General features: G+C 46.2%; 1 protein-coding gene across 6 annotated transcripts in view; it reads left to right on the top strand.

Annotated features, from left to right (window-relative positions):
* The window catches only part of TRANK1 (tetratricopeptide repeat and ankyrin repeat containing 1), an 84,944-nt gene that overhangs the window by 16,784 nt on the left and 49,532 nt on the right, over nucleotides 1–18,628 (top strand). For 2 of the 6 annotated variants that reach the window (XM_036332966.1, XM_036332969.1), the window contains 4 exons: nucleotides 7,882–8,013; nucleotides 10,680–10,718; nucleotides 12,691–12,817; nucleotides 17,085–17,235. In XM_036332966.1, coding sequence (XP_036188859.1) covers nucleotides 7,882–8,013; nucleotides 10,680–10,718; nucleotides 12,691–12,817; nucleotides 17,085–17,235 — 449 coding nt within the window. Of the gene's footprint in view, nucleotides 1–7,353; nucleotides 7,434–7,881; nucleotides 8,014–10,679; nucleotides 10,719–12,690; nucleotides 12,818–17,084; nucleotides 17,236–18,628 lie in introns of those variants that run through there. The other 4 variants (XM_036332970.1, XM_036332968.1, XM_036332971.1 and 1 more) reach the window with 4 other exon arrangements.

Genomic DNA, 18,628 nt, shown 5'->3' with positions numbered 1-18,628 from the left:
TTTTAACATTTTTTTTATTCCTCAGTTTCCATTAGGGCTGTGATTCTTAACTTTTTTTGTTTTCATTTTAGCCACACTCCAACCTTATAAGCTTTTTTTTATTGTTGTTGCTAATATAGCTCTCCACCCCCATGACATTTTAACACCACAGTTATGCACATTGTTATCTATTTGTGCATTTACATTATATATATATGTGTGTGTATATATATATATACACACACATATATATACACACACACACACACACTCTCTCTCTCTCTCACACATATACATATACATACACATATATATTCTTTGTACATAAAAAGAATAAAAAAATTCACTCCTCAACCTTTTGGGGGACGAATAGTTCCCTTGAGAGTGTGTGCTATAAGGAAAATTACTTCCAGAATAATGTAAATGGAGCCAGCCCCAAATTTCCTAAATATCCTGATAATGAAAGAAATGGCACTTGAAGAAAATTTTAAACTCACCTCTGGTCTCTCGTCTCCAGCTAACTCTTCAACCTCCTCCATTGTGTGTCCTACCCCTTAAACAGACAGACAGACAAACAGAAAAGGGCAGCAGAGAAATAGCCTTTCCAGTCCTGGTGTAGGGATGGCCTCTGTCCTAGAGGGGAGAATGGCTCTCCGTATCCGACACTGCCCCCAACCCTACCCTCCACCTGCCGCTGTTGCTGGAACACTAAGGGGTTCATGATGCTACATTGGCTCACAGGATATATTTTTCTATGGGATACAGTTCTACTTGGTACATCCTGACAGTCACAGGTGATCTGTGCTCAGGCTGTCATGTATTTCCCCCAATTATTTACTTCATAGAGCATATACTTTACCCCATTAGATGCAAGGCATCAGAATGGTTATTCTCAGAGGCTAGGCTGTGCGTGTGTGTGTAAAAGTTCAATATTATATGCATTTATTTTGAAACCAAAGCTCCTATTTCTGTAATGCAAAGTAAAGTTTGACTAAAAGCTTTGGAGTTGATTGTTCGTGCCCTTTACTCTCATGTAGTCCCATCAGTAACTCTTACTGACTCCGTGTCCTGTATTTGTTTTGCAATGGCCTATTTCTCTCCATCTGGCCGGCAGCCAGTATAAGCCAGTTCTTGTTAATCCCAGCTTAAAACCCTCTAGTGCTGTACTGTCCGATAAGGTAGCCGCCAGTCACATGTGGCTATGCAAATTAAAGTTAGTTAAAAATTAAGTAAAGTGAAGAATTTAGTTCTTTAGTAGCAGTAGCCGTATTTTAAATGTTTAATAGCCCCGGTGGCTAGTGACTTCCATATTGGGTAGTACAGAATAGATCATTTCCATCATCACAGAACGTTGTCAGGGACAGGGCTGCTTTCCCAGTTGCATTTAAGATGAATTCCAAGACCTTCTGATGTCCCTCAAGATCTCAGCTCATCTATCTAATGGAGCCCTTACTACTCTTCCAGCCTCACTTCTGTTCCCCACCCACCTGACAGTTCTTGAACTGTGAAGCTCAGAGCCTTTGCATATACTGTTCTCCTTTCTTGGACATCTACCCATACTATTCACTGGACTAATGACCGATTTTCAGGATCTTTGCTTAACTATCACTTCTAAGAGAAACCTGCCTTCCTCCTACAGTTTAGGTTATATTCTCGTTTTACATCCTTCCTTAAACCCTCTACTTTTTCTTCTTACGAAGGAAAATCTGTTAACTATAATACATGTGTGATTATTTATTTAATGTTCATTTCCCTAATAGACAGTAAGCTTCTCAAAGATGGGTTGTCCTTTCTCAGTCAACCTCCCTGTCCCCCCAGTGCCTAGCACAGGATAGACCAGTGATGGTGAACCTGTGACACGCGTGTCAGAGGTGACACGCGAACTCATTTTTTTGGTTGATTTTTCTTTGTTAAATGGCATTTAAATATATAAAATAAATATCTAAAATATAAATCTTTGTTTTACTACGGTTGCAAATAACAAAAAATTTCTATATGTGACACGGCACCAGAGTTAAGTTAGGGTTTTTCAAAATGCTGACACACCGAGCTCAAAAGGTTCGCCATCACTGGGATAGATGCTATGTAAATTTTAAAATTGGAGTATTCTGAGATACCTGTGTGTTGAGTGAGTGTGAAAATTTCATCAAAAGAGGTATCGATTTAAAACCAGTCAAGAGACCCTGCCTGGAAGACCGTTATTTATTATATTTACTTTTTGCTGGGAATATGAGTTTTAGGATGTAAATTTTACAAGGGCATTTCAGAGCCGGACTTGTCAACTGGTTTTAGCATCACCAACTTGACTTTGCTTTTCTGTGTGGTTGGGGGTTAATGAGACTATAAGTTGGGGCAGAATAATTTAAAGTTGATGGATGAAGGAGAGTGGATGGACTGGGACATCCCTAGGTTTATGGCAGGCTGGTGAAACAGCTGAGGTGGTGTGGCAGGATGATCTGTTTTTTCTTGTTCTATTTTGATACCCAAGTGGAAAAGTCTTAGGCCTAATGCTTCAGACTTTTCCTGAGGCCTTTTGAAGGATTTTGAATAAGTTTCTTAAGAAAATCCCTACTCTTCTCCTCCTGTGTTTGTCCCCTTCCCTCCAAGAAAAAAAAAAGAAAGAAAGAAAGAAAGAAAAACAATGAAAACACATTGGAGTCCCCAGAATGAGTCTGACTTTGGATTCTTATCCTGGCTGACTTCCTGTGGCGAGTAGGAAGGAATCAGCTTTGCGAATTGTTTTCTCTGGTCTCAGTTTGGAGCTCTCTCTTCCCCTAGCATTCCAGAGTTGATCTTGGATCACTGACTGCATTTAGGGTCTTTTGAAAGGATTTTATAAAAAAAACAAAAAACAAAAAAACAAACCCACCAAAAACCAAAAAAGGAAACTAATTTGCTTTCAAGATTTTCAAGTAGTACCCAGATCAGGTATGAAGGTAAAGCCCTCTGCTGCCCATTTCAGCTGCCCGCGAGCCCACTCCTGTTGGTAGTTTTTGCTCTATTCCTGTAAGTTAGTTACACAATTTCATGCGCATACACACAGTGACTAATAAAAACCATAATGACCCGGATCTGTTTTCCTTCAAACGTGCTTGTTTCAAAATCTGCTTGGTGCATCTGTATTTTTCTTGCTTCTGCTTCCTTCTGTGTAGCTAGGCAGCCCAAGACACCTCCCAACAGCTGGACCTTGAGTTCTCTTAGGGATGTACTGAAACTGCCGAAAGCCAATGTGGCAGCTGTGAAACCTGCAGCTGTGAAACCGTCTCTGTTTATCTTTTAGTTTTTGCATCATTATCAAAACCGAAAGGGCAGGGGAGTGAGTGCTCAGTGCTGGGCAGAATGTCACATACCGTAGTGATTTGACCGGGTGCTGGCCTTTGGCCTCTGTCTTGGCCCTTCAGAATGTAGTTGAACCAGTCAGGCCATCTGGGTTTGAGTCCAGCTCAACCACTTTCTGTGTGACCATGGTAAATAGCTTGACCTCTCTTTGCCTCATTTCCCCTATATGTCAAATGGGGATACAATCATACCTATTTCATGGGGCTTCTTGTAAGAAGAAAATGACTCGATGATGTAAAGTCTGTAGTTGGTGCTCAAGCGTATTGTCATTTTGTTAATTTATTATCACTTGCATTTAATAATTTCATCTTATAAATAGACCACCCAGTTGTTAAAAAAAGTGGACTCAACAATGGAGCCTTCTGTGTCCTAAGGCAGAGGTAAAGAGCATTCTTCCCTATAATGAGAATGTAACTGGCAAATCTTACTTAGAAGTGAAAAGCCTTCTGGGTTGGCAATTCACTTTCCCCTGTGACGTGATGGTACCAAGAAAAACAGAAATATAAGCACATGAAAACGTGATGTTTGCCCACATAACAGTAAGAGCTCACTCTTGGTTTCTAGAGGAGTATAACCTCCCCCCCCCGATTCTGACGTGAATAATTTTTATTATAGTTGTAAGCATAGAAAATATTTTGTGTTTGAATTCTTCAGGTAAGCCCTTAAAGAATCTTGTTTTGATAGCATTGATTAAATGTTATTTAAACTAGTAAATAAAACGGCATGATATTGGTGTAAAACAGGTATATAGATCAATGGAACAGAATAGAAAGCCCAGAAATAAACCATGCCTATTGGGTCAATTAATGTATGACAAAGGAGCCAAGATATACACTGGGGGGAAGGATAGTTCCTTCAATAAATGATCCTGGGAAAACTGGACAGCCACATGCGAGTTTGTGTGTCACCTCTGACACGCGTGTCATAGGTTCGCCATCACTGAACTAGATCATGCTACAAAGGGTCTGTACAGCAAAGAAAACCATCAACGACCTTTTGAATGGGAGAAAATATTTGCAAATAATATATCTGATAAGGGGCAAATATCCAAAATGTATAAAGAACTCATACAACTCAAAGCAGAAAAAACAAATAATCTGATTAAAAATGGACAGAAGATCTGAATTGATATTTCTTCCAAAGAAGACATACAGACAGTCAGTTACATGAAAAGATGCTCAACATCACTAATCATCAGGGAAATGCCAATCAAAACCACAATAAGCTACCACCCGTTAGAATGGCTATTATCAAAAAGACAAGAAATAACAAGTGTTGGTGAGCACATAGAGAAAAGGGAACCCTTGTGCACTGTTGGTGGGAATATAAATTGGTGCTGCTACTATGAAAAACAGAATGGAGGGTCCTCAAAAACTTAAAATAAACTACCATGTGATCCAGCAATTCTACTTTTGATTATTTATCCAAAGAAAACAAAAACACCAACTTGAAAAGGTGTATGCACTCCCCTGTTCATTGCAGTTATTTATAGTAGCCAAGAGAGAAACAGCCTAAATGTCCACCAGTGGATGAATGGATAAAGAATACTATTCAGCTATAAAAAAGAAGGAAATCTTGAAGTTTGCAACATGGATGGACCTCTGAGTGAAGTAAATCAGACAGAGAAAAACAAATACTATATAATCTCTCTTAGATGTGGAATCTAAAATCAACCAACCAACCACAAACCAACCCAGCTTATAGAAAACAAATTGGTAGTTGCCAGAGGTGGGGGTGGGGATTGGGAAAAATGGGTGAAGGGGGTATGAATTTATAAAAAGTTAAATGTAGCCCTGACCAATTTGGCTTAGTCAGCCTGTGGACTCAGGGGTCCCAGGTTCGATTCCGGTCAAGGGCATGTACCTTGGTTGCTGGCATATACCCAGTGGGGAGTGTGCAGGAGGCAGCTGATCGATGTTTCTCTCTATCCCTCTCCCTTTCTCTCTGTAAAAAATCAATAAAATATTTTTTTTAAAAAAAGTTAAATGTAGACTAGCCACGTGGGGCCAGTGGCTTCTATATTGGACAGCACAGATCTAGAGCAATTGGGGGGGGGGGGGGGCGGGAAGGAGGGTTCTATTGAGCTAAGCTCACTCTGTGCATAACTTATAGTTACACTATCTCATTTAACCCTTAAATCAGCCCTGTTTTGTTGACAAAAAAGTGAAGCTCAGAGGGGTCAGGTAATGTGCCCATAGTTTCACAGCTAGGAAATGGCTAAGTGGGAACCACGTGGGATGCTGTTACCACTATGAGATGAAGCCGAAGCACAGGCAGGACCAGGTTAAAGGCTTTGGATATCAGAGAGTTCCCTCCCCAGTTGACCAACTAAAAAGTAGAGAACCATACTCCACTGCCAAGGACACTGATGTCGGGAAGCACATCCCTGGCCCCATCTGGGTGTCATGGAACTCACAGGCTACACATCGCTGAGTTCTAGCAACCAGACCTCTCAAGGGGCTGAGGGGTCAACATCAGGACTTTAGCCCAGTGAGTACCAAATAGCTCACCAGTGATTTGGCTCAGATAGAAGGTTCTAGAGCAAAACCAAGGCAGTGTTTTGGAAGGCACAGTGGGGGAAGCCCATTGGGGGCTCACTGGAGAATTTGGGGGTTTGCTGCTCAGATTTGCTTAGTCCAGCCGTGGGCAAACTATGGCCCGCGGGCCGGATCCGGCCGTTTGAAATGAATAAAACTAAAAAAAAAAAAAAAAAAGACCGTACCCTTTTATGTAATGATGTTTACTTTGAATTTATATTAGTTCACACAAACACTCCATCCATGCTTTTGTTCCGGCCCTCCGGTCCAGTTTAAGAACCCATTGTGGCCCTCGAGTCAAAAAGTTTGCCCACCCCTGCACTAGTCAATCAACTCTTTAACTGTTTTCATGTTCAAAGTCACTTGTGTGTCAATGTGTGAGCCATAGGATCGAGAGATTATTTAATGAAAAATGTCGGTGGAATTTCGCCTTCTGACTGCTTATGAATCATGTGCCTCATTCTGCTACAGCTCTGCCTGAGGAATGCAGCTCAGTTAAAAAACCCCATTTCCAATACGCTCAGGCGGATTTAAAATAAGCCATCACTTACATCTACGTGCGTCTGCTTTCCCTGACCCGAAATTCCTCATCAAGATTTGAAACTAGCCCTGGTCAGTGTGGCTCATTTGGTTGAAATGTCCCACGCACTGAAGGGTTTCGGATTCAATTCCCGGTCAGGGCACATAACAAGGTTGTAGGTACTGTCCTCAGTTGGGGTATGTGTGGGAGGCAACCTATAAATGTTCCTCTGTCTCTCTCCCTCTCCCTTCATCTCTCTCTAGAATCAGTGAAAACATATCCTCAGGTGAGGATAAAAATAAAGATTTGAAACAATAAAAATAAGAATTATTATGTGTCTAAGAATTGTGTTGGTCAGTAAGACCCCCAATGGATTGTACATCCCCACAGATACATGGCATTTGCAAACACCTGAATCAGCCTTATATTTAAGACCTCCCCCACTGCCTTCCCTTTCCCGCTGCTATTTTGGGAGGAGGAAATCCTAAAGGCTCCCTGCTGTCCCTCTCTCCCCCTTCGCTTACCTCCTGGAGGCTCTCCAAGCTGCTCTCTTGAGGCCCATCATGTGGACAGGGCTACAAGCACTTCTCCGACTACCCAGGCCACGCCAGAGAGAATCAGGAAGTGAGAGTCGACCTCTGGGTCTGATATTCAAATCTGTTACACAAAAATATTAAAGTACCCATGATATGCTAGGCCGTAGGGGCACAAAATGAATAACACAGAAAGTCACGACTTGAGAGAACCATGTGCTTCTTGCGAGGCGCAGGCGAGTAAGCAGGCGAAGGCAGAATCAGGCACAAATCTCAGACACGAGTGCTCTGCCACGTATTTTATAGTGTTTGAGGCAGAGTGGGGGACGGGAGAGGCAGCGATGGTGGCCCTGTGACTTAGTCCCTTGTGTATTGTGGCTTTCTGCGCTGCACCTCCTCCTCCCCTTTCTGAGAAGGACCATCAGCTGAGTTTTGCTTGTACCATCAGGTGATGTGGCATAGTGGTCAAGAGCAGAAGCCTGAATTTGGGGTCTGAACTGGGAAATGCCATTAGCAGATCTTAAGGCAAGTGGCGTGAACCTCTTTGAGAATTGTTTCCTCATCTGAACAGTGGGGACAGTGCATCCTTATGGGCATAGTGATGGTAATGAGAGCATAATAATCGTGCCAGTTATAGGAACCACTGCCACTTATTGAGCCAAACTACCTACCGGGTTGATGCTGTCGGGCATCTGGAAGCAGCCTCCTTGCTCAGTGCAGAGCTGATCATTAACACAGGCTAAGTGGCACTGTTCTGGCTTCTGCCCCTGAGGTCAGAAAAGAACTGAGGAAGAAGTGACCTAGGCAGACTCTGGTCCCATGCTGGCGAGAAGTGTTGTCAGGGTGTGCCCTCTACAGGTGGGTGGAGCCAGAACTAACAAACTGCCTCTCCAGACTCTCAGCAGTGCAGATGGGAAGGGGACCGAGGCCTGTGCAGGCCTGGCAGCCAGCCCTTTCCTATGTTTCCTCACAGGATGGACCCAGCAACTTATGCTGAGTTGTTGAAAGAATCCGGCAACCAAGTTTTTAAGAATGGGAACTTCTCTTTGGCCATCAGAAAGTACGATGAAGCCATCCAGGTTCTTCTGCAGTTATACCAGTGGGGGTAAGTGTTTGTATTTTCTTCCCACCTTTTTTTTTTGTTTTAAATATATTTTATTGATTTTTTACAGAGAGGAATGGAGAGAGATAGAGAGTTAGAAACATCGATGAGAGAGAAACACCAATCAGCTGCCTCCTGCACATCTCCTACTGGGGATGTGCCCGCAACCCAGGTACATGCCTTGACCGGAATCGAACCTGGGACCTTTCAGTCCGCAGGCTGACACTCTATCCACTGAGCCAAACCGGTTTCGGCTTCTTCCCACTTTTTTTTTAAGTAAAAGGGAACTCAGTTGCTTAAGTTTTCTTGTCATTTATCACACTGCCTGGTTTCTGTTTTCTTCTCGCTCACTTCCTGTTGATCTTCTCTACATAGTCAGCCCAGAAACTGAACAGAATACACTAGATCAGTGGTTCTCAACCTGTGGATTGAACGACCCTTTCACAGGGGTCGCCTAAGACCATCGGAAAACACATATATACTTACATATTGTTTTCGTATTTAATCACTATGCTTTAATTATGTTCAATTTGTATCAGTGAAAATTCATCCTGCATATCAGATATTTACATTATGATTCATAACAGTAGCAAAATTACAGTTATGAAGTAGCAACGAAAATAATTTTATGGTTGGGGGTCACCACAACATGAGGAACTGTATTAAAGGATCGCAGCATTAGGAAGGTTGAGAACCACTGTACTAGAGTAATAAGGGAAATGGAAAGTGAAACTTGAGGGACTGTTGATAAACATTACAAAGCTTTCCCTTCTGTCTGATTATGGGATCAGAGTTCCTGGATTGAGAGAAGTCTCCAAACTTCTCAGTTGTCATTCGTTTCATCTTCTGGAGTACCTATGCCATATACCCCCTGGCCATAGTGCTCACCACTCAGGAATGCGGCTCACCTCTCTACCTGCCCCTTCACTTCTAGTAGACCTGTTCCCAAACATTTTTATATTATGATAATGCTTAAAGTCATAGAGGACCCAAAGAGCTTTTGTTTATGTAGGTTTTTAGTTGTCAATATGTAGGTTTTAAGTCTGTATCAGAACTTAAAACTAAGAGAAATTTAAAGTTTATATTTATTAATCTAAATAAAAATGTCAATAAGAAATCCATTACTCGTTAATATAAATAAAATATTTTAAAGAAAAATAACTATATTTTCCAAAGCAAACAATTTGGTGAGAAGACTGGCACATTTTACATTTTCACAAATCCTTTTAATGCCTGTCTTAGTAGTAGACATCTGGCTTCTCACATCTGCTTCTACAGTCAATCTGTTTTGATAGCACACGTCATGTAGCCTCTGAACATCCCCTGAACACGTGAGAGAATGAGTGTGTAAAGGTACAAAATGTCTTAGCATTATTATTGTATAAGTTTCCTGTTGCTGCTGTAACAAGTTACTATAAACTTAGTGGCTTCACACAATACAAATTTATTATCTTACAATTCTGGAGGCCAGAAGTCCGAAATGAGTCTTAACAAGGCTAAAATCAAGGTGCCAGAGGAGAATCCATTTCCTTGCCTTTTTGAACTTTGAGTGACTGCCGTTTTCCTTGGCTTGTGGCCCCTTTCTCCATCTTCAAAGCATATTATTTCAATCTGCATCTGTCATCACATCACCTTCTCCTCTGCCTGGTTTCATTCTCTCTCTCATCCTTATGTTTGTGATTGTATATAATCCGGGACAAACTCTTCTCAAGATTCATAAATTAAATACATCTGCTTTTGCCATAAAAGGTAACATTGTTGGGGGACCATTATTCAGTCTACTAAAGTTTGACCTTGTGGATTACCTTAAATGGTCTTGGGGAACCCTTCCCCCCTGAGGTTCCCAGATCATATTTTGGGAACAGCCATAGCAGAAGAAGCAAGGGCTTGGCATTTGTGGGTACATACAACCTAAACTTGTACTTAGAAATGACACCGAATTAAATTACTGAAACATGGCTCCCAACCCTACCTCTCTATCACCATAGTATTGCACTCTAGCTGGACTTGGGTTGAGTGTAATTGGTTTGGGCCTGTATTTCTGTTATTCTGCCCCTTCCTAGGTCAGATCAGAACTGTCATAGCTGGGCCTAGAGCTCCTCATTCAGGGCAAAACATCCAGCTTTCTTAAAGAGGAAGCATTGGAAAGTGGTTATGATCACAGACTGACCCCAACTGTGAGTGCTCAAATCTTAGCTCCACCACTTACTGGCTGTGTGACTGTTAATGGGACTTCTGCCCGGACCCTCACATGTTGCCTTTCATGGACCTTCCTGACACTGTGTCTTTTGCCCGTCACTTGCTGCCTGTCTTCCTGCTGATATAGAGATTTAGGTGCATGGGGTTTGCAGAGCAAGTGCTCTCAGGAGATGGGGACTGAGGGAAGCAGGATGGGGCAGGGGAAGGCTCCAGGCAGGGATATTGTCTCACCTGGAGTCCCCTTCAGCCTGATCTCCAGTGAACTTGGGAGGATGAGTTGTCCTGCAGAGCTGGTCCCACTTTGGGACAAGGGGCTGACCCTTTGATTCCCATGTTAGTCCATCATTGGTTGTAGGCTGTCCAGCCTCTGGGAGTTGTCCTAGGGAGGGAGGCGGTATTAGTCAGCATGGACTGTCATAACAAAATACCATAGACTGGCGGTTTAACCAACAGGAATTTATTTCTCACAGTTCTGGAGCCTGGGATCCTGCTGGCCAGTACGGTGCCTGGTAAGAACTCTTTTCCTGGTTTGCAGATGGCCACCTTCTCACTGTGTCCTCATATGGTACAGAGAGAGAGCAAGGAAGCTCTCTGGTGTTTCTTGTTATAAGGCAGCCAACCCCATCTCGAGGGCTCCACCCTCACCACCTCATCTAAACCTAATCACCTCCCCAAAGCCCCATCTCCAAACACCATCACACTGGGGACTAGGGCTTCACCATATGAATTGGGGGTTGGGGCACACAAATCAGACCCTGGGAGGAGCATAGCTTCCTGGAGCGGATGCTCCCATTAGGCTGAGGGTAAATCTCTGGAGCCCTAGCTGCAGGCAACACTCACTGCAGGTGGGGATGGCTGCACTGGCCAGGGTATCGGGCCTGACACCAGAGCATCTGCTACACTCCAGTCACAGCTCCCTTGCCAGTCACCCCCTGGGTGCCCCACTGCCTCTTCTGTGATTTTGGAGTCTCATCTCTTGCCCTAGAGGGAATGATGGGTGCTGAGAGGAGCCGGGCACATAAAGCACTGGGGTGGGGACAGTAGTAGAGGTGATTTTTTCCTTTGCTTTATTTTTGTGCTTATCTGCATCACCTATCTTTTCTTTAATGATTGGTATAATTTTCACAATTGAAAATATTCAATAACATAGAATTCACCTTGTCCCTCCCACCCCCCCAGTGTGTCTTGAATTCAATGGCTTTTGAGCTTTTGTTAACATATTGTGATATATTTTGTGTTTTCCTCCTTCTTCTGACCTGATTTCAGCACTAACCTTGCAGCTGTATTACTCTGAGACCCAGGCAAGAGAGGCCCCACCCTGCCCATGCTTTACAGGGACCTTTTGACCTTTCCCCAGCTGAACCCCTCCCCACAGGAGTCTGTTGGGCCAGGGGCTTCATCCAGAACCCTTTCAAACCTTTTGGTCCACACTGTGGGTACTAGGGCCCAGGAGTTTCTGCCCATGGACCCTATTCCCAGGCCCTGCATGAGCCTCCTACCTGTATCCATTCTTCTGCGGTCTGGCCAAGGTCAGGGGTGTGGACAGAGCTTGGAATTGTATCTCCTACAGGGCAGGATGAAGGCTGAGGTGAAAATAGAAGAGAGAGTGGGCAGGGGCACAGGCCTGGCTCACCCTGCCCTGACACAGTGCCGGCGGTTCTAAATTTGAACCTTGCCTCCCAGCAAGGTTCAAATTTAGGAGGGTAGGATGTGTTTTACTGCAGTTTGTGAGCTTGAGTTATGGCCTTCAGATCCTTGACTAGCACTGTCCAATAGGACTTTCTGTGACCATGAAGACGATCTTTAATAAGAAGGTGACTACTGAGTACTGAAATGTGGCAAATATAACTAAGGAACTGAATTTTACATTTTGTTTAATTCATTTAAATTTAAATAGCTACATGTGGATAGTAGCTCCTCTATTGGGCAGTGCAGATTAGCCGCATGGTGTGTGGGCCTTGTTTGTACTCTGGGTCCTGCCATGATAGAATAGTGCTTGACCTGGGTCTCTCCCAGTGGGTCCGTGAGGATGCTGTGGTCACGTGTTCTGAACAGCCCCTCCTGTGATAAGCTCTGCCTCCAATCAGGAGGAGCATGCATGTGGAGCGGTTCACACCGTGTCTGAACTCTGCTCACGCTCAGTGGGAAACTCCCATCCTCTCCATCCTTAGGAACAGCCTCTAAAAAAGGAAGAGATCTGTGGGGATCAGTAGGAAATGGAACCAAGGTGTTGAGAACATTTGTCATTAAAAGCTGGGAGCAGAGGATTTCGAAGTGAGGAAGGACAGATTGTACCTTGCAAGTGCCCCAGGATTTCTAGGGGCCTACAAGGGTCAGCTCTGATAGCCATACCTGGCACATTTCCTGCTGAAACCCCATGGGCATGACAGCAGTCAGGATCAGAGTGCTGGTCTTTAAGGATTGTTTTCTGTATTTGCAGGAAGATAGCTTTACGGACCTTCAGCTTGTTCTTTCTCACAGGGTTCCCCCCAGGGACTTGGCTGTGCTCCTGTGCAACAAGTCCAATGCCTTTTACAACCTTGGGAAATGGAACGAGGCATTTGTGGCTGCCAAGGAGTGTCTCCAGTGGGATCCAACCTACGTGAAGGTATGGTGCAAGGGACACTGGGACAGCTGCTGCTTCCTTCCTCTTAGCCTGCCTCCTCCCCTTCCTTCTAAAATGGGAGTACTTCTCATTCAACTCCCTTTGCACTTCACGCAGGTGCTCATGGGGCATGTGAGTGATACCCAGAGAAGGGCGGAACCAATGATGGCCAAGTGTTGAAATGCCTTTGTAGGGGAGAGCAGAGCTGGGCTCTTGGTGGATGGAGTGCAGTGGAGATCCTCTGAGCTCATTTTGTCCTGAAGTAGTGACACCAAATTCATAGTCTGTTCATGTTCTTTGCTGTTTACAGGTTTCATGATAGCAAAGCTTTACTTCAGATGCAAGCTTTACTTCAGATGCAAGTACTACATGACACCGATTCTTTTATATATATACTAGAGGCCGGGTGCACGAAAATTTGTGCACTCGGGGGGGAGGGGGGCCCCTCAGCCCGGCTTGTGCCCTCTCACAGTCTGGGACCCCTCGGGAGATAACGACCTGCTGGCTTAGGCCTGCTCCCGGGTGGCAGAGGGCAGGCCCAATCCCTAGGTGCAGCCCCTGGTCGGGCTCAGAGCCGGGCCGATTGGGGAGTTGGGGCGCAGCCCCCTGTCATACACAGAGCAGGGCGATCGGGAGGTTGTGATTCCACCCTCAGTCACGCTCAGGGTAGGTCCGATTTGGGGGTTGGGGCACCGCCCCCTGTCACACTCAAGGCAGGGTCGATGGGGAGGTTGCGGCGCCACCCCCTGTCATGCACAGAGCAGGGCCAATCAGGGGGTTGGGGCATTTCCCCCTGTCACTCACAGAGCAGGGCCCATCAGGGGGGTTGGGGCGCAGCCCCCTGTCACGCACAGAGCAGGGCCCATCAGGGGGTTGGGATGCCGCCACTCTCACACTCAGGGCAGGGTCGATGGGGAGGTTATGGCTCTACCCCGACACACAGAGCAGGGCCCGTGTGTGTGTGTGGGGGGGGTTGGGGCGCCGCACCCTGTCACACACAGAGCAGGGTCGATCAGGGGGTTGGGGCGCTGCCCCCTGTCACGCTGATCCCGGTGCTGGGAGGCCTCGCGGCTCCGTTGATCCCGGTGCTGGGAGGCATATTACCCTTTTACTATATAGGGTAGAGGCCTGGTGCATGGGTGGGTGCTGGCTGGTTTGCCCTGAAGGGTGTCCTGGATCAGGGTGGGGGTCCCCACTGGGGTGCCTGGCCAGCCTGGGTGAGGGAATGATGGCTTTTTGTAGCTGGTCACACATCCTTCAGGGTGGGGGTCCCCACTGGGGTGCCTGGCCAGTCTGGGTGAGGAGCTGAGGGCTGTTTTCAGACTGGGGGTGACTGAAGCTCCCAACCGCCCCTTTTTTTCTTTCTTTTTTTTTTTTTTATTCTGGGCCAGCTTTAGCTTTGAGGCTTGGCTCCAGCTCTTAGGCCTCCGCTGCTGAAAGTAGGTTTCTGGCCTTTGCTTACAATGTTGCGATCCTGCTGGCTGAAGCCCGGCAGGTTTCTGGGGTTTTGTTTAGCTTTTATGTTTGTTACATAGTTGCTTGCAGCTCAGAGGCCTGCAGCGGCAGGCAGGGAACGTTGGAGTCCTCCGTCACTGAAGCAAGCAAGCCTCATGTTAGTTTCAAGCTGCCTGGCTGCCGGCCACCATCTTGGCTGGCAGTTAATTTGCATATTGCCCTGATTAGCCAATGGGAAGGGTAGCGGTCGTACGCCAATTACCATGTTTCTCTTTTATTAGATAGGACTAGAGGCCCGGTGCACAAAAATTGTGCACTGGGGGTGGGACGGGTCCCTCAGCCCGGCCTGCGCCCTCTCACAGTCTGGGAGCCCTCAGGGCATGTCTGACTGATGGCTTAGGCCCTCCCCCTCTGCAGGGAGTGGGCCTAAGCTGGCAGTTGGACATCCTTAGCGCTGCCACGGAGGAGGGAGAGGCTCCTGCCACTGCTGCTGCACTCGCCAGCCATGAGCTCGGCTTCTGGCTGAGTGGCACTCCCCCTGTGGGAGCGCACTGACCACCAGAGGGTAGCTCCTGCGTTGAGCGTCTGCCCCCTGGTGGTCAGTGCGTGTCATAGTGACCGGTTGTTCCGCAGTTTGGTCTATTTGCATATTAGCCTTTTATTGTATAGGACTAGAGGCCCAGTGCATGAAAATTCGTGCACTGGAGGGGGGTGTCCCTCAGTCCGGGCCTGTCCCCTCTCACAGTCCAGGAGCCCTCAGGGGATGTCCTACTGATGGCTTAAGCCCGCTCCCCAGAGGGAGCAGTCTGGCCTCTCTATGCGGGAGGTGACCACGCCAATCATGGGAAGGTGCTGCCCCCATCACCCCACTGCTGCTGCCACTGCCCTCCGCCCACTGGTGGGTGAGGCCAGGTCGGCTGGGGGAGGAGCTGTGGGAGGTTGAGGCACAGCAGGTCGCACCCCATCAGCTTCTGCGGAGGCATGGCGCCGGGATCGGGCCTGCGCCACTGCCTCTGTGGCTGCCTCTGTTGAAGGGGGCAGCACTGGGACCCGAACCGCACAGTTCTCTCTCCCACTGCCTCTGCAGAAGGGGCCACGGTGCTGGACCAGCCCGCGCAGAGGCCTCTCCTGCGCTACCTCTGTGAAAGGGGAGGTGGCAGCAGTGGCTCTGTCTCCTCTCCCACGGCAGCAGCAGAGCCACCTTGGCTCCCGCTCCTGCACTGCTGGCCCTCGGCCCTTGCAGCTGCTGTGGCTTTATCCGGATGGACGTCCAGAAGACGTCTGGTCTAATTAGCATATTACCCTTTTATTAGTATAGATATTTTATTGGTTTTGGAGAGGAAGGGAGAGGGAGGGAGAGATAGAAACATCAATGGTGAGAGAGAATTGTTGATCAGCTGTCTCCTGCACGCCCCCTACTGGGGATAGAGCCCTCAACCCAGGCATATGCCCTGACTGGGAATCGAACTGTGACTTCCTAGTTCATAGGTCAACGCTCAACCACTGAGCCATGCCGGCCCGACCAGATTTTATTTGATGTTACTTTCTATGTGACATGGGGTCCTTCTGAGAAAAGAAGTAAAGACTCCAAAGAAGTGGGTGGGTCGGAGCGTTTATATATCATTTTTAATGAAGCGTGATACATTGTAGAGACATGACAAGACAAAGGACAGGGTTTTAAAGACTTTAGGGTCTGTGAACTGTGGAGAAATAAACATACGGAGAAACTAATGGCAGATAAGGGCTATCAGCGAGGTTTGTTTGTGCAGGCTCATCTCAGTGCTGACTTTCTATCTCCTTCAGGCCATAAAGACTCCCTGGAGAGGGGATTTATGCAGTCCTCATGTCCCATATTTTGGGGTGACATATTCTGATACCCCCTAATCCCTGTGTCCAAAATAAAAAGATGAGACTTAAATCTGAAAAAGTCAGAGAAATGGGAAATTCTGTACCAGCTTGCCTGGTTGGAAAATAAAACACTTTTTCTGATTGTTCTCTAAGGTTTAGAAGAGCTTTCAAATGAAAGTTAAGACAAATCAAAAAATAATTTGTTAAGTGGAATTATAAATGCCAATGCAGTTGGATGGTCAAAGTGGGGGGCGAGGGGGGACGGGGAGAGAGAGAGAGAGAGTAGAGAAAGAGAGTTGAGAGAGAAATATCGATCAGTTGATTGATGGGCTGCTTCCCACATGCACCCTGACCAGGAATCAAACTCCCCACCTTTTGGTGTATGGGACGACAAGCAAGCCACCCGGCCAGGGCATGGGAGGCCGTTTGCATCACTAATCCTTGTAATTTTCTTCTCTCTACAGAAATACATTTTTTTTTTTTTTGCCTATAATGTGGAGCTTCATAATTCTCAATGCTTGTAATTACAATTTTTCCCTCTAAATCCCCAGTGCAAATTGTGTTTACTTTGATTGAAAGGAGCAGGAAACAATTTCTGAGTTACATGACAAGCTCATTCTTTCCCAGAACACTGTAGTCGCAGGATTTTTTTCATTCCTCTCTTCTTGCACAGGCTGTGATTTGAGTCATGGATAAATAAATTACACATGTAATTGGAAGCAGGCCAGCTTCCTTCTCTCTGTGGCCTACGTCATAGATTTGAAAGTGATTATTTTCTTAGCAGTTAGAAAATGACAGAAAAAAATGTTGCACAGGACATCACGTGGCAGTCTGGTGGGCAGTGACTGTTAGAGATCTGTGTTTACACAGAAGTGAGATTCTAGGGTCTCCGCCAGCCCCCCAATCTTGCTCATCCTCTCAGCAGCACTTGAGGAGAGACGGTAAGGTTTTCCTTTTTTCGTTCCAGGGATACTACCGCGCTGGTTATTCCTTGCTGCAGTTGCTCCAGCATTACGAAGCTGCTCGCATGTTCTTTGAGGGCCTTCAGCTTTTGCAGGGCAGTAGTGATCAGAGCCAGTTTGCTGATTTCCTTGTGGGAGTCTTCACCACTATGGGCAGTAAGTCTGACTCGGGGGAAGCGTTCCCTCCCTTCTTCCCTCCCTCTTTCTCCCCTCCCTCCTTTCCTTCCTTTCTTCCTTCCAGTCCTAGTTATTTTATTTGAATTCCTCCTGCAGAACTCAGGCTCCTGGGGAGATGATTACAGGGTGTTTTTTGTGGCTGATTTATGTAGTTTGAATAAAACTGGTTTTCACATTAGAAAGTATTTTGAAAGCTTTGGCGGCTCATGCCTTTGTAAAGATGACTAATTCCTATTGCTATTCATAGAGTTTTCCCGATTTATACTACTACTTGCTTTATGTGTTTTTGTGCTTCCTTATGATTTTTGCATATTTCTCCAATGTGTTCAGAAAATATTCTGGTTTGCTGTGAAAATAACCCGAAAGGGCTGGCAGAGTCCTGTGAAAGCTGTCAGTGGTGTTCAGTGTCGCGGCTGTGATGCTCACTTCAGCGGTGGACCCACTTGCTCAGTCTGGGAGTGATGCATGGGAGGCCTTGAGCATCACCACTAGATTCTTATTGTAATCACCTGGCCCATGGGGTGGCTTTTGTCAGTGGCCTGGACAGAAAACCAAAAAGCTCAGTGTAGTATACTCCTTGCTAGTGACAAAGGGGCTCCTTCTGAAGTCCCGCCAGTAACCAGGCCGTTGTTTTCAAATATTACGCTTGATCCGATTTAAGTTCTCATTGATTTAAGATGAGCCACTAGTTTATGTTCTGCCACTGAGACACGACATCGATTGTAACACATATCCCGATTCTATAGGTGTTAGAGTATGAATAGCAGCACATGCTAGACTTGGTGGAGTGTGGTTTTTGGCTTTCAGAAGTGGGGAAATCACTGCTGGCCACAGACTCACCTGTTAGGTATCCAGCTGTTCCACTGCGATGGTGGGAGAGTGACTTCTGTGGTCTGTGGGTGGAGCCCTACAGATTTTGGCACAGAGAGGGGTAAGAGCATGTCAGACAGTGAGTGACGGGGTTAGAAGTGGGCACCACCGTGTCCCCTAGACAGAGAGGTAGGAGATCTTCAGATTTCCAGCTGGTCACTTCCGCCAGGGCCTACAGCCTGCATCCCCTTTCAGAACCACGTGGCTTGTCCCCTGCCTACACTTCCCCATCGTCTCTGCGTGTCCTCCGAAAGTCCTTCTCCTGTCAGAGCCCGGCTGGATGCACAACCGTTCTTGGTGACCATCCCTGGAGAAATCAGGGTGGTTTCCCTCTGCCCCCATCTTAGAGGGAGCAGTTAGCGGGACTTCTTGGGGTGATGCAGCCCCAACTTTTCTACCAAGGAGAGTATGCCCATGCCCAATTTTTAAATTTTGGAAAATATACTTGTGGAAATTTTGTAGCCTTTCATATAATACTAGTACATGGTTATTTTGATATTTA

The sequence above is a fragment of the Myotis myotis genome, unplaced genomic scaffold, assembly GCF_014108235.1.
Source record: "Myotis myotis isolate mMyoMyo1 unplaced genomic scaffold, mMyoMyo1.p scaffold_m19_p_13, whole genome shotgun sequence".
Taxonomy (NCBI): domain Eukaryota; kingdom Metazoa; phylum Chordata; class Mammalia; order Chiroptera; family Vespertilionidae; genus Myotis; species Myotis myotis.
The sequence above is the reverse complement of the archived record's forward strand: the minus strand, read 5'-3'. Positions and strand labels throughout refer to the sequence as shown.